At 36.8% G+C, this 16948-nt stretch overlaps 1 protein-coding gene across 1 annotated transcript in view; it reads left to right on the forward strand.

The window, feature by feature from the left end:
* The first annotated feature begins 7930 nt into the window (after positions 1–7930).
* Positions 7931–16948, forward strand: part of LOC114648503 (histone deacetylase 2) — a 93902-nt gene continuing 84884 nt past the window's right edge. Inside the window, exon 1 of the mRNA XM_028797577.2 lies at positions 7931–8088. Coding sequence (XP_028653410.1) covers positions 8034–8088 — 55 coding nt within the window. The 5' untranslated portion in view covers positions 7931–8033. The remainder of the gene's footprint in view (positions 8089–16948) is intronic.

A 16948-nucleotide genomic window follows, 5' to 3' on the forward strand; every position in this document is an offset into this window, starting at 1 on the left:
GATCAATATGCGGACAACAATACAGATTTCCATACTGATCAGTCGAGGCCTGGGTTAACAACAGCTGCCACCAGTACTGTTAGCCAATAGGGTGTTGGGGGAAATTGGGCTACTGTTGGCCGAAGGAGAAGCAGAGGGGGAAGACATGTATGGAGGAAGGAGAAGAGAAGGAAGGTTATGGGAGTGTTTTGGTTCAATTTGCTCTTCCATGTTATGGATGGGAGGTGAAATGGGTAGGGGTTATCCTAAAGGAGTAGTATGTCAAGAGTGTTTTGGAGGTGAAAAGACTGTTGGACAGAGTGTTCATTATGAAGCTGAAAATTAAAGCTATTAGTGCATATATTTGATGGATGAGAAAGAATATTTCTGGAGTGAGTTGGATGAAATGGTGGAGAGTGTACCCAAGGGAGAGAGAGTATGGTGATTGGAGTGGATTTAATTAAACATGTTGGTGAAGGGAACAGAGGGGATGAGGAGGTGATGGGTAGGTATGGTGTTAAGGAGAGAAATTCAGAAGGTCAGATGGTAGTGGATTTTGTGAAAAGGATGGACATGGCTGTGGTGAATATGTTTCTTAAGAAGAGGGAGGAATACAGGGTGACATAGAAGAGTAGAGGAAGTCTGAAGGAGATTGGAGACTGCAAAGTGGTGGCAGGGGAAAGTGTAATGAGGCAGCATAGCATGGTGGTCTGTAAGATGATGTTGGAGAGCAAGAAGAGGAGGAGAGTGAGGGCAGAGCCAAGGATCAAATGGTGAAAGTTGAAAAAGGAAGACTGTAAGGTGGAGAGAACTAGGCAAGACTAGAACTAGGTAGCAGTGAAAAGTTACAAAAGAGCTGGTCAAATACAGCACAAGTGGTAAAGGAGACAGCTAGGAGGGTGCTTGGTGTGACATCTGGACAGAGGAAGGAGAACAAAGAAACCTGGTGGTAGAATGGGGAAGTACAGCAGAGTATACAGATTAAGAGGTTAGTGAAGAAGAAGTGGGATAGTCAGCGAGATCAAGAAAGGAGACAGGAGTACAAAGAGTTAAGGAGTAAGGTGAAGAGAGAGGTGGCGAGGGCTAGACAGAGGGACCAAGTTGAAAAAGATGAGCAGCATTTTAGGGTGATAAAGGATAATGACGGAAACATACTCACAAGTGAGGACAGTGTGTTGAGCAGATGGAAAGAGTACTTCGAGAGTCTGATGAATGAAAAGAATGAGAGAAAGAAGGCTGGATGATGTGGAGATAGTGAACCAGAAAGTGCAATGGATTAGCAAGGAGGAAGTAAGGACAGCTATGAAGAGGATGAAGAATGGGATGGCTGTTGGACCAGATGATTTACATGTGGAAGCATGGAGGTGTTTAGGGGAGATGGTAGTGAACTTTTTAACTAGATTGTTTAATGCAATTTTGGAAAGTGAGAGGATGCCTGAGGAGTGGAGAAGAAGTGTACTGGTACCGATTCTTAAAAATAAGGTTGAGAATAAGGTGCAAAGATGTAATAACCACAGAGGGATAAAATCGATCAGACATAACCTGAAGGTATGGGAAAGAGAAGTGGAAGCTAGGTTAAGAAAAGAGGTGATGATCAGCGAACAGCAGTATGGTTTCATGCTGTGAAAGAGCACTACAAATGTGATGTTTCATCTGAATGTGTTCATGGAGAAGTATAGAGAAGGCCAAAAGGAGTTGCATTGTGTCTTTGTGGACCTGGAGAAAGCATATGACAGGGTGCCTAGAGAGGAGTTGTGGTATTGTATGAAGAAGTCGGGAGTGGCACAGAAGTATGTAAGAGTTGTACAGGATATGTACGAGGGAAATGTGATGTTTAACGTTGAGGTAGGATTATATCAGGGATTGGATCTGAGCCCATTCTTATCTGCAATGGTGATGGACAAGTTGACAGAAGAAATTAGACAAGAATCCTTGTAGACTATAATGTTTGGAGATGACACTATGATCTGTAACGAGAGTAGCGAGCAGGTTGAGGAGACCCTGGAGAGGTGGAGATATGCTCTGCAGAGGAGAGGAATGAAGGTCAGTAGGATCAAGACAGAATACACATGTGTGAATGAGAGGAAGGTCAGAGGAATGCCAAGGATGCAGGGAGTAGAGTTGACAAAGGTGGATCAGTTTAAATACTTGGGATCAATAGTACAGAGTAATGGGGAGTGTGGAAGAAGAACGTGCAGGCAGGGTGGAGTGAGTGGAAAGAGTGTCAGGAGTGATTTGTGACAGACGGGTACCAGCAAGAGTGAAAGGGAAGGTCTACAAGACGATAGTGAGACCAGCTATGTTATATGGGTTAGAGACGGTGGCACTGACCAAAAAAACAGGAGACAGAGCTGAAGGTGGCAAAGTTAAAGATGTTAAGATTTGCATTGGGTGTGATGATAGAAACAAGTACATTAGAGGGTCAGCTCAGGTTGGATGGTTTGGAGACAAAGCCAGAGAGGCGAGATTGCATTGGTTTGGACAGGTGCAGAGGAGAGATGCTGGGTATATTGGAAGAAGGATGCTAGGGATGGACCTGCCAGATAAGAGGAATAGAGGAAGGCCTAAGAGGAGGCGTATGGATGTGGTGAGAGAGGACATGCAGGTGGCAGGTGTGACTGAGCAAGATACAGAGGACAGGAAGATGTGAAAAAAGATGATCTGCTGTGGTGACCACTAATGTGAGCAGACGTAAGAATAAGAAGAAGATACAAAATATCTCTATAGTGAGATTTTGATTTGTAAAAACACACTTTAGTCTGAGTATTTGCTCTATTGAATATTCATTGCATCATCAGTAATAGCAGCAAAAAATGGATTAACTTCTAAATTTATCAGCACTGACCAAGTAACAAGATTTTTAAACTCACTTTTTATCTTGTATTAAGAAAACTGGCTTTCCATCTTTCTCATCTCTCTTTCTCTTTAGCCACACACTCATTATAAACTGTAAGTGGTCTTTCAACTAGCATAAAGGATGCTCATTCAATCTCAGCAGAAAATTCACTAGAAGTAGTAGTAGTAACATGTACAGAGTACAGAGTGCTGTGAAATTCTTACTTGTGTGTTGAAGTAGAGAAGTCAAACAAAATGACACTGTTTATTGGTTAACTAAAAAGATTATAATATGAGGGGCCTGAGTTGCCTCAAAAGCTTGCATATTATAATCTTTTTAGTTAGCCAATAAAAGGTGTCATTTTGCTTGACTTCTCATTGCATGTCGAAGTAATTTTCCAATACCATTATAAACAAGAATATATTAAAATTCATAACTCTATTTTATTTAACAACAAATACAAATTGTCTTACCTGGTGTACTGTTTATGTTTGATTTCATACCACTTGCTAAGTTACTGTATATATAATGCATAATTTAAACATACAATGTCTTGATGTGGAGTGAGGATATTTCAAGTGTGTACCCATATCACACATGCTGATTTGGTAATTCACATTTCCTCTATATTTACTATGTATCATTACACACTTTTTCAACTTTTGGGTGCTTTTTTCCTTCTCATCATCCTGCTTTGCCAATTGTGCCCATTGCCAAACTTCTGTTCCTGTGTATTGAAAGAGGATTCAGAGTGACTGAGAACCTAAGGATTGCTAGTTACTGATAAAACAAAAGACTTATTTATACGTATATTCTTCAACACATGCATATGAAATGCTACAATATTCAGAAGATGGAGTGTGATCAGTAGGCCCAGGTCAACAAAACTGACTTCACCTATCAGGAACAACCATAGACCCTCAGTCAACAAGAAGGCTGTAAAATAAAGTTTTTTTTTCTTTCCTCATATCTCATAGTATTATTAATATATTAGCATGACTTTATACTTTATAACCAGTTAAACTGATTTCTGATTAATGCTTATTTGTCTGATGTGTGTTTTTGTATGTAAATATTCTAGGGTTGTGTACCTTATTGTGTTATATTTGCATTATGCATTTCAGATTTTAGGATGTGGGGATAACAGGGGTACATATAGAATTCCAGCCAGAAGTCTCTTTTGCAAAGCAATATCAGGAAGTAGTTTTCAGCATTAAATGACAGGTGACCAACAGAAGGGAAATTTAAAGATTGTCTCAGGCCAGATTTAAATTAACTTTGAGTTGGATAAGACTTGGAGCAACTGGCGTTTGAATGAGAGTGTAGTATCATTAGAGAAAAGAAAAATAATATTTGGCATAGAGTAGGCAACAATTATGGTACAAGTCTTTATCCACTAGGCCATATTTCATGTATCTACTACCATTTTATTGCCATTTTCCATTTACACTTATTTTAAAAATGTAATATATTATTATCTTTAAAGCAAGTCACTTTGAGTAAAGGATTACAAAATATATTTAATGCCTTTATAATCTTCTATGTGAAGTTGAAATGTTGTGTGTGTGTGTGTATGTTCTTTACACAGTTAAACTGTTGGACTAGCTGAAGTGAGAAGGAAGTATAAAGAATGTCAAGATCATTTAGTAATGAGGCTTAACTGTATAAACAACTTGACTGGATACCACAAAAGTGATGGAGTAAGACACATTCTTGGAACATTATTTATCCTACTTCTGATATTTTTTGATGGACCAGTTTTTATATTAGATTTGATTGTTATTTATATATTGCATTCTAGTTGCCATGTGCTATTATCTCACTTGTTTCCAGGTTTGTTACACAGATGGCTAGGCATGTTGTTATCAGTGTGTAAGTTAGCCACTGGGTGGCACGGTGGCGCAGTGGGTAGCGCTGCTGCCTTGCAGTTGGGAGACCTGGGGACCCGGGTTCGCTTCCCGGGTCCTCCCTGTGTGGAGTTTGCATGTTCTCCCCGTGTCTTTGTGGGTTTCCTCCCACAGTCCAAAGACATGCAGGTTAGGTGGATTGGCGATTCTAAATTGGGCTTGGTGTGTGGGTGTGTTTGTGTGTGTCCTGCGGTGGGTTGGCACCCTGCCCAGGATTGTTTCCTGCCCTGTGTTGGCTGGGATTGGCTCCAGCGGACCCTCGTGACCCTATGTTCGGATTCAGCGGGTTGGAAAATGGATGGATGGATGGAAGTTAGCCACTTCTGTTTTATAAGGATGATGGCAATATACATTTGTTATTCAAACTATGCAATAAGAAGTCAAGCAAAATAACACCTTTTACTGGTTAACTAAAAAGATTACATACGATACACAAGCTTTCGAGGCAGCTCAGGCTCCTTCTTCAAGCATAATAAAAAGATGCATCTAATCATGGTATAGGTTTTTCAGCAATTATTTGCCTTAACTAGTGTTTTAGTTTTGCCCCAAAAAATGTTTTTGAAAGATTGATCATTTTGCCTATTCTGTTCATGATTTTCTGCCTAATACCTTAGAAATGCTTCAGTCCTTCATAGATGGGTGTATTTGTATTTCGTAGTTAGTTCACATGGGACCACTCCATCCCTATAAGGAAGTCACTTAACTGCACGGACTTTCATTATTTAATATTATATGATTGGGCCTCACAGTGGATATCTGAAGCCAGATTGTAATGGAGAGTTTGGTAGAGGGGTATGCATTCAGAATAAAATAAAAATTACTGTCAGCAATCAGAGAAGATCCTGTGCAATGTCAGTGAATGCTGTACAGAAATTAAATACATTTCAAATATACAGTATTGTATGCCAACATTTGGATGAAAGAACGAACACTGAGACTCACTTGATCTAAAGATATCCAATACTGTTTATGCATCTACCATATCTATGCCAGTGTTTTTCATCTCAAGGTAATTGAACATTTGAACCTATCTTATATGGAAAAGCAAGAAAGAACCTATCTTGTAAAGACTTTTTTTAAAAAAAGAACTTGCCTCGTCTTTAGTTACAACAGTAGATACATTTTTACTGTCTGGCATTGTCCTTGATTTCTCTTGTTACACCTTTAGGGAAAAGTTCAGATTTACATCCGAACTATGGACAATTTTCAAATGTACAATTTATTGTAATGTTTAAGGGAAATTCCTCATATAACTTTAATCTTATCATAGCAATAACTCCAGCTATGAACATTTTAATCTGGTTTTCACCCGGAAGTCAGAAATTGAAAAGCCTTGTGCTCATGTTTAAATGTGCTCTGTTACAAAAGCAACAACATTTATTTATTTAGTTCTTTTCAATATAAAAAGTTAGCTCAGGGTGCTTTACAGTATAAAAGAAAGATTACAATTACAAAAATAATTAATAATTATTTTTTCAAAGCAACAAAGCTTTTCTGGAAATCACGTTACAAAAGAACATTGGATTTACTGGGGGTGCTTGAGCTTCATGGCATCTATCTATCTATCTATCTATCTATCTATCTATCTATCTATCTATCTATCTATCTATCTATCTGTCTGTCTGTCTGTCTGTCTGTCTGTCTGTCTGTCTGTCTGTCTGTCTGTCTAATTTGCAGGATGGAGGAGCTAGAAACAGCTGGTATATATTTTTTTATCATTATACAGCATCTTTACAATTAGCATGATGAAAACAGGTACAGAAGCAGACTGAAAATAGTGGACTTCCAACACAGTGGCCGCATTACATCCTATCTCCCTAAAAGATTACTGCATGCTAGTGCTCACTGCCCCATTCCTGTAATTGCTTTAACAATAGTATACAAATACATTTCCAGGTTTGAAATCTATGAAAGTTTTCTTACTTGTTTGTTTATTTGTTTATTATGTACAGTATCAAAAATTTAATGGAACACATATTGATCCATACAGTTTCAGAGTCTTGGGTTTTCCTGGATAGTGCCTGTGTTAACTTTGCTTGTTCTCTTTAAGACTACGTGGGTACTCCTTTTTTGCTGCCATATTGCAAAGATATGCATGATTATAATAATAATAATAATAATAATACATTTTATTTATATAGCACCTTTACAGATGGATGACTGTAATTTGGCCCCAAAAAATTAAACTAAGTGCATTGCATTGACCATGGGCTGGGGCTCCATTCAGGGTCTGGTTTCTGCCATGTCTATGATGCTCCTGAAATCAGCACCTAAGCTAATTTGGAGAGGATGGTTAAGAAATGGATGGATGGATGAATGGATTGATAGAAGTTTGTACAAGTATGGCGTACTAGTTATGGCTTTGGACTTCAAATCTTGGGGCTGTGGGTTCAGATCCTACTACAGACACTGTGTGACCATGACCAAGTCATTTTGCTCTTATTGGAAAAAACAAAAAAAAAATGTAATCAGTTGTATCATAAATGTAAGTCGCCTTGATAAAAGGAGTCAGCCAAATAAATAAATGGAACAATCACGTGGCTGCTTGCATATTCAGCTTTTCTACTCTCGTTTTAAAGAACTAACACAATTATTTACCTAAAACTACATTTTCCAAGCCCCAGGGATACTTTATACAACATATGTGAGAGTTCATACTGCAACAAGCTCATATTCCATCTCTGCTTTAATGCATATTGACGGCTTTGGTAAACATATTATTTCCACTGCAATATACTCCCCATTACCTCTTTTCTATTATCAGAATAAATAAATACATTCAGTATCTTTATAAGTACAATCAACAAGTATTTACATTATTCGTTATTTGAGTAAATTTTAATGTATGATTATGATATGATAATGATTTTTTATTTTTAACAAAATATTTTTTAGGATTAAGTTAAACATTAACAAACTGAATGGCGCCCTGAAAAGTTTGGGAACCCTCGTAGTATGTTTCGACTAAACTTCAACATCATAGATTATACCAAGTAATTCAGGTTATGGGGGTACATTACTGATAGAGCGGAAGCCAGCTATTTAGTGCCTATTATCACGAACAATGGTAAGGACAAAAGGTGTATAGAAATAATATAATTTATGAACATCACGAAGTCAGTCGAGGAAATTTACTGAGATGGTGTAAATTTGCGTCTGTATTCAGTGTATCCCCCTGCTCCGCGAGGTCAGTTGTGCTGACCCGCTCGCGCACCCTTTCTGCTTTCTTTTCTGTCTTTCCGCGTTGTGCTGTGCTTTGGAGGCCGGTTCTGGTTCTTTTTTATTTGTTCGATACTTTGAGAAATCATAGTATGGCATACACGATTCAGTCCGGAATAAAGAAGAAGGTCTGCTATTATTATGATGGTAAGTTAAATCTTTTTTTGTCAATTGGTACGCTCTTTCCTCCTCATGATAACCCGTTTATGGATTTGAGCGGGTGATGAAGATGAAGGTGCTGAGGAAGAGGAGGATGCATAGAAACAAAACGGCATATTTATGTTTTTATTTGCTCCGCCAGGGTCCTTGCAACGGTTATGCATTGTTTACAACTTTAGCATTTTGTATCCTTTTACGCTTAACTTCTATCCCTTGAGGTGAACCTTCACTCGTTGGTGCTAAACTGAGGAAGACTTTCGACGCTGCACGGCTATCGTGTTTGCTTTGCATTTGTCTCTGCGGATCTGTAAAAATATGAGTAATTGGGAGGCCATGGTTTGAAAAACTACACTATAAGGTTACAAGTGTTAACTAATGCTGGTGTCCTTTCTACAAATAAACTATTTTTAACGCATCTTTTATTGAATGGTCTATTTTTTGTTAATTTACATTATCCAGGTAAATTACATCTGTATCGTGTACCCTCCGACTGGCGGCATAAATAGTAAACGCCCCAGTACTGAATAGTTAACCCAGGTAGACTTATTTATATCTAGCAGTGTGTTCATATATTTAATTTGTTTGTGGATGTGTCGAAACTTTTGGTCTATGTATATATTTTTTTCTTTTAATGTGTTTTTTTTTTATTGTAAACATCCTGTGTTCAATGACCCACGCGGACATAACGAATCATAAGGGGGGGGGGGAAATGTCTCTTTTATTTTTAAACTTACTGATGTTCACGAATAGCGTCATATTACTAGCGGTAAAAATTATGGATTTGTTTCCTTTGTTTTATAACTAGTTATCTTGCTAACACTAAACATCCGCATTTTTACTCATTTTTAACTTGGATGCTTCAGTAAATGAATGGCCTGGTTGAGTAAAAGAATTGGTGTACATTTACTCTATTCAAGGCAACTTGGAACATTTGAGATTCAATTGGGTACACTTCTTTTGCTTTTCCGATTGAGGCACAGGCAGGTGAAGTGACTTGCTTAATGTCATACGGGGTTTCAGCCCCAACCTCTGTGTTTTTAGTCCAAAGCCCTGACCACACCACACTACCATTAATGTATTGATGGATGAATATCATAGTCGTAACTGTTTATACATCCTTAAACTGTCTTAAGAGAGAATTTTCATCATTATGCAAAAGTTTCATGATAAATTCTGCCATTGGGATGCAAACATGACATGTTAACTGCATATTTTAATGGCCAGTCACTATTTAATTGATTAACTGAACCTGTTGGAAAAATACTGTACAACTAAAGTGACACATGCAAGAGTTTCGGTACTTTCTGTGTCAGTTAACAACTTTTCAAATAACTAACAAGTTTCTTGTAATAGATAAAGCATCCTTTTGTTCCTGGGTTATGACTGTTTTTGCTCTTCACGTTTGCAAGACATATCCAGCTTAAAATATGCATGGGTTGTTTTGTGTGCATTGCATATTTCAGATATTACTGTAAGTATTCAGTAATATCCAAGTATTGGTACTGTCAAGGGTAGTCCAAAACTTTATTTCTGTTAGTACTTCACTGATGATTTTTAAGTTATATTGCTTACTGTTGTTTTACTAAAATATCCCCCCTATCTTTACTACACTTTTTGTTGACTCTTTGACATTACTATTAACAGTTTCACTTGAATCGGTATTCACACTATAATATTTATTTTACCAATGGATGCCATTTGACTCTTAATCATATTGGATACACCAGCATGCTTAACACTTAGTATTATTTCCTATAACTGCTTTGGCTTTGTTTTGTGTGGTGGTCTCAAATTTTTTTTCATTGGTTCTCTGTGCTTTGTTTCAAGAAAAAACTGACTTGTGTATGCATTTTGCATGCGTACATAGGAGTGGTTTTCTTCTCACAAGCAACACTTAACCACATTCAACTACTGTAGTCCTTTGCAGTGGTATATCTATTACACTTTGCACATTTAATCAGTTTACTTGCAGTTATATCCAGTAGTTTTTTTTTTTTATACTTGTGTCTTGATTTCGTCAGTTCCAATTAACTTCAGTTTATCAATGATGTTTCTGGTAGTGGAAACCTTTAGATGGAATTTTTTTAGATGACATTTTAGCCCTCTTTGTAAGAGTCAGTTTTCTTTGGCAAGCTTTGAGACCTTAAAACATTTCTGAGAAATAAACTTAATTGGGTGCCTTCACCTTTGCATATGCATCAGTGAGTATTTTTTATTTAATGTGTTAAATTTAGCATGTAGCAACTGTAAATCTGTATACAATTGCAATTTTTAAGTTTATATGGATAGGATTTTCACAGTTTTTTTGTAAACCAAATTGATTTCTTCTAAAACAACTGTAGGGGAAAAAGTTACAGTAATATTTAGTTGTTTTACTCTATGTATTACCTGTTTTAGTACCATGAAAAAAGACTGTGTGTGGTGCAGTATTCATGATATTTTTGCAGAACGGTGTCTCTTGTCAATTGTTTGTTTGTATTTAATTAATTAATTAATTAATTAATTAATTAATTAATTAGTTGGTATTGTGGAGGCATGTATATGCTGTAATGGACTCGTGTGCTGCTCAAATAAGTTTCTTTTCTATGGAGCCAAGAAATTTCATACATGTTAATGGATAATAACATAAAATAACTGTTAATGAATGAAGTAGGCGGAGTGGTGGCTCTGAGGCTTGGGATCTGCACTGGCAATCGGAAGGTTGCCGGTTCGAATCCCGTAAATGCCAATAGGGACTCTGCTCTGTTGGGCCCTTGAGTAAGGCTCTTAACCTGCAATTGCTGAGTGCTTTGAGTAGTGAGAGAAGCGCTATATAAATGCAAAGAATTATTATTATTATGAAGTAAATCATTTATCCTTGTACACACACATCATTAAAATTTTATGTCTTGTAATGCTCACGATATGGTATATGGCCCATAAAGCAGGTATTTGGTCATAATGATAATATAGCATTCCTAAAGTGGCTTAATTCTTCTAATTTTTGATTGGAAATTGACCTGGACAGGTTACCAGTCCATCACGAATCCACTTGTGCACACTTATACTTGCACAGGAGCCAATTTGCAGTCAACAGTTAAATTTATATTAATTTCTTAATGTTCTTAATCATAATAGATATGGGAGAAAATCCAGAACACTCTGAGGAAATTGCATGCAAACATGGGGGAGAAATTATAAAATCTATATGGCTAGAATCCAGGTGTGGTAGTTAAACCCTGGACACTAGTTCTGTGAGATAGTACTGCTTTCCATTGCCGTGCTTTGCCACTATATTGGTAATATTTTATAGGTCACAAAGTAGTTTGCCATATTCATTTTGTTTTATTATTGTATAATATAGTATAGCGGTATATACAGTAGTATCATGATTGTTATGGCTTTTCCTGATCTCAGCTGGTTTCAGCTTAAGTATTGTGTACGCAGTTTAGAACAGGGTAATACTTAAATTCAGCTGTTTACATTTTTATTAAAACTTTTGTGCAACAATGAAGTGCACATCACATATCTGTATTCATTTTTGTAATTGTGCGTTCAATTTGATAAGTACAGGATATTGAAACAGATTCTGGTATCATCCAGTGCAAAGCAGGCACCTTTCATAAACATCCAAACCATGTTTGTGCTAGGTGCATTGTTAGATACTAAAGAAATTATGTTAAATCTTTGTAAAAAATAATTCATTATCTATGCCCACTTTAATACAAAGCTGAGGTGTACTTTTTCCCTTGGTTTCTCTACAGTCGGCTGCCTCTGTTGGCATGTATTATAGGGGGTTGTGCCCTGTTACGATTGTATTGTTTTTGAAACCAACATTATGTAGTGCACTGAATGTATTCAAACTTAATTGTGCATCATATTTAATAGACAGTATTAAATAGTACACAAGTTTTCCATGATTTGAATATTAGCATAGAAAAAAAATGTATTCAAAAAAAGTTTTTTTCCCCCACATGTATTCATATTGGTCTCTTACAAATTAATCTTTAATAATTCCTCCTAAAAGCTGTACACACAAAAACATTAAAAGGACCCATGGCAACCCTTTCTTGTTATTAGGGCTGCAACTAATTATTTTGATAACTGATTAATCTGGTGGTTATTTTGTTAATTAATTGATTTGTTGGATTGTAACAAATTTCATTTGAAATTAAACACAAAATTTATGAAATGGAACTTTTCATCAAATAAACAAATGTGTATACAATTCTCAGAAATTTATTTTTTACATGATCTAGTAGATATTTTAAACAAAATATAGGCTTTTATACAACATTTATATAATACATTGAAAATAAATAGAAATATAATACTTCTGGCTTTGTTTGTGCAATGAACACACACACATACTTAAACAATAATTTTCACCATGTATTCAGAATCGCACTAAACACGCACTTCAAAGTGAAACGTAATTTAAATTATTACTTTTTTTTCAGTTTCTGTCAAAGAGAAGGATTACCGGCAAAGCATCATGTAAAATACCTGACCACCACAATATTCCACACAGAAGAATCTGTTGCACCATCATAATTCTATTAGTTTTTTTTCCCTAAGTCTACAGTAATGTTTGAAATTAGTTCAGTATAATGAACATTGTTATCATATATTGGGGATATGTCCAGACTACTTTCCTTTTGTAGCAAAACAAGTGGTTTCATTTGTGTTAAACTTAGTTCACCCTTCGCTATGTAATATGCTGAGTTTATTTTAACTGAAAGTTTGTATCTTTTTGCATTATCATTTGTCTTTTTTTGTGTCTGGAAACCTTTTACCGCTGTGTCATTTGCTGTCTGAGGTGTGCTGTTAGATTCTCATGTTTGAAATGGGTTAATCCTGTCACAAAGTCTGTTTTACTGGCTGCATGAGGTTTGCTGCAGCCTTAATTGCACATAATCGCGTCTTCCACCAGACTGTATAAAAGCGATTTGAAGTCCAGCAGCCAACTAGTCTGGAACTTTCGCTTTTCCACCCTGCACCTATCTTTTGACTCAGAATGAGCATACATTCGTTGAACGCCGCACCCAGCTATAGTCGGTTTCCAGTGCAATTTTCCAGCACGCAGGAGCCGAGTATATTCGGCAATATACATTCACTGAACGCCACAACCAGCTATAGCCGGTCCCCAGTGCAATTTGCCAGCACACCAGAGCTGATCAGTCAGTGCCGTAGATTCGTTCAGCAGCCAGCTCGTGACCACTGCCACCCCCTAGCGAATCAACATCACAGTGCCTGGAATTCACCCACTGCATTAGACTAGCCTGCAAGTATCAGCGTGCAGTTGGTTTGGTGATTTACTGAATTTCATCAGTGGCGTCCACATATAATAATAGATTTGTTGCAGTAGTTTTTTTTATTTTTTTATTATAGTTTTTACAGTTCATTGGGAGTGTAAAATGACCAGTGTTGCAGTAATTGTGATGCTCTTTGCATGAAAAAAGTGTTCCATTAAAATTTCACTTTTTCTTGATAAATTGTGACGTTTCCTTAAAAAGTTCAGCAAAAAGTATTTGATGGCCAGGGGTGGATTAATCCCCCCAAGTATGTGGCAGTTTAAGGGTTAAGGTGTAACGGTTTAATAGTTTTCCTTCCCTCATTTCTGATAAATGTAAAGACTGATGAAGAGTAATATGCACAGTAACAAAACTGGGATAGATCAAAGGTAATGGACTACATAAATTTACATATTGTGGCTGCTGGAGGTGTCTGATTGAATGCCATTATTAGAATATAATTCAAATATATTATTAAAATGTCCTATTTGAAGATAAAAGTTGACATTCAGAGGTAATAGAATAATTGATGCTTCATAATAATTTGGCATTGTGTTACTCTAGAAATGATATACAATACAGCTGTATTTTATAAATCTGTTTTTGCAAACCATTTTTTTTTTAAAGCCTACACTATTCTGCTTTTGGGCCTACAGTTATGCACCCTCTAGTAATTGTCCTGCTGTTAATCCTTTTCCAGACGAACTTTTTAATCAGAGGTCCCTACCTGACTTTTGTCTTATTTTATAACTGTGAGCATCCACTGCAGGAAACAAAGGTTGGTTTCCTTTCTTTTTAATAGCAATGTAAAACAAGTGCCATATTTCTGTTTTTCATTTAAAAGAGACACTTCAGTGTCAGCAGTGAATGTTTAGATATTTCAGCCAACGAGTTTTCATATTGAGTTAGTTTCTTCTGACTTCTGACTATCTAAAACAATGAGGCATTATTAAAAAAATGTTCTGGTCACCTGTATAAATTTTTGCAAATCTCAAAATCTCCCATTGATCAGCTTCTGTGAATTTACAAACTCCCTATCTTAAAACAAGGAAACATTACATGGGACTTCAATTTATCGATTAGTTTACTGTTTGAAATTTACCTTGTTGCTTCAACTTTTTCCTCTTTTACTTGTCCAACAACTGCTCCTGATGGTAAAGTATATTCCTAATATAAGCTAGTCAAATGCTTTGAGAGGCCTATGTGCAAGCTGTACCCCCTGTCTCCTGCTGCCTGAGGTACTTCAACTGTAAAAAAAAAAAAAAAAAGATATAAGAAGGAAGGAAGTACTTAAGTTACTCTCTTTAAACATAAACTGAACAAATGTACTGAGTATTTACATACAATAAAACAGTCTCGCTGTGTATTATCTATGTACTGTAATGTACAGTATATAATGTTAACATTATTCAAAGTAATATTTTTTGAGCTGCATTTTTATTACTCTTTAATATTGTTTTTTGTATGAGTATGCTGCTGCTGGAGTATGTGAGTTTCCCCTTGGGATTAATAAAGTCTGTCTGTCTGTCTAGTATTTCTCTGACACTGAAATTTATCTGCAAAGTTACAGACTTATTTTCCTTCACAGTTTGAAGCAGCCAGTAGTTTTATATTGAGAATTCAACACTTTTTAACTTTCTATTGGGTACTTCTTTCAAAAATATTACATTTAAAAAAACATAAAGCTTTGGAAACATTTAGTTTTGATTAGTCATAGCCTCCACAACCAACAGCTAACAATATGTCATCAATCAATGAAATTTTTCTGTCCTTTGAGCTGGGCTGTTCAGTTTGTGTAAGCTGTTGGGGCAATATAAGCCTATTTGGTCTAGTTTATGAACTACATGAAATTATAAAGTGTAGGGCTACAACTAATTATTTTGGTAGTTGACTAATCATTCAATTTTTTTTTTTCGAATAGTCACGATTATTTCATGCCTGACTATTTTGATGCCTGCAACCTGTGGTTGCACATCCTGCTCATCTGCTCACATCTGTCCACCTGTGAATGTCGCCCTGTCTCTGCAATAACACGATTAATATTAATAATAATCAAATTAAAATAACAATCAGTGAAACATATGAATTTGAAAATAATCAGATATTTTTATATTAGTGTGACCATCACAATAAAAAAGAAATATACTGTATTAAACAATGCAAACTAAAGTGCACATAGTCTTTAAACAACAAAAGTGAATTTAACTTAACCAAAAATGGCCACTGGTGTGTCTTAAAGTCCAAAAGTTTAAATAAAGCTTCAATTCAAATAAAAAAATAATGTACAGTTTCTAAAAGATTCAGTTCATATATTCCTGATTGCAGTGCAGGAACGTGAGCATTTCGACATGCTCTGGTGGGAGGCTGGCTCTCTTCTTTGAGACAATGTTCCCAGCTGCTAAGAAGAGACGCTCAGAGGGAGTAGAGGTAGCAGGAATACACAAGAATGATTTTGCCAATAAGGCAAGAGTGGGACACTTTGCCTCATTCGCCTTCCACCAAGACAGAGGATTTTCTGTCTTCGAGATGGGTTGCTCTCCAAAGAACATCAACACCTGGCATGGGATAACAGATAAAAATTAGCCAGTTGTCTACATCTGAAATGTTTAATATTAACATGTTTAATATACACTATTCTTATTTCAATAAATAAATCTTACTTCATTAGTGATCAGTTGTTCATGAGCATATTCTTCAGTGTTCTCATTGTCGCTGTCTGTTGATTCACTGCTTGGATGCGACTCAAGAGCTAGTAGAGATCTATTTGAAGTTCTTTCAGCTGAAGTTGAAGCACCCTCATCATCTGGTCCTGTTGCTTCTTTGTGCCCCGTGGCAAGCTGGTTGTTTTGAGTAATACTCCCATTCATGGACTGGATGGCCAGAGCCTGTATTTTGTTCTGAACACTAAACCTCTCTTCTGGTTTCAGGAATTTCAACTTTCGAAAACGTGGGTCTAGTGCAGTTGCAATGATCAGTTTGTTTGGATCATCATCTTTTAAGGTGGCCTTTCTTGACCAACGTGCAGTGATCTCCTCTGAAGCCGCTGCTTGGAAGGCCTGCACAGCAGCTGTATCATGAGCAGTGTGGGTGAATTTCAGAAGCCCTTTCACCAGTGGAGGCAGAGCAGAGACAGTCACATAGCTTTCCCCACTCAAGTAGACTGTAGCACATTCAGAATCCTGGAGAACTTTAGCCAGCTCCTCTAAAATGATCCACTGATCAGCTTTGAGGTCTAGGTGTTGTTTCCCTCTTTGCGTTACTGTTGGGTCAGACAGAGTTGCAGTCAGTGGCCATTTTTGTTCCAGGAGGCGAGTTATCATATAATAAGTGCTGTTCCTCCTGGTACAGACATCTTGGACAAGTTTGTGCTCCTGGGTCCCCATCTGTTTCTGCTTGGTCTTCAGCTTGCTTGAAGCCAGTTCACTTCATTTAAAGTGCTCTACAAGACACCTTGCTGCTCCAAGTGCTTTACTGATCTGAGTGTGTTTCAGTGCATTATTGATCACCAACTGCAAAGTGTGGCCTGCACAGCGGACGGACATCCACCCATGCTTTTCCTGCAAGATGTTAGCAGC

The sequence above is a fragment of the Erpetoichthys calabaricus genome, chromosome 3 (assembly GCF_900747795.2).
Source record: "Erpetoichthys calabaricus chromosome 3, fErpCal1.3, whole genome shotgun sequence".
In the NCBI taxonomy this organism is placed as follows: domain Eukaryota; kingdom Metazoa; phylum Chordata; class Cladistia; order Polypteriformes; family Polypteridae; genus Erpetoichthys; species Erpetoichthys calabaricus.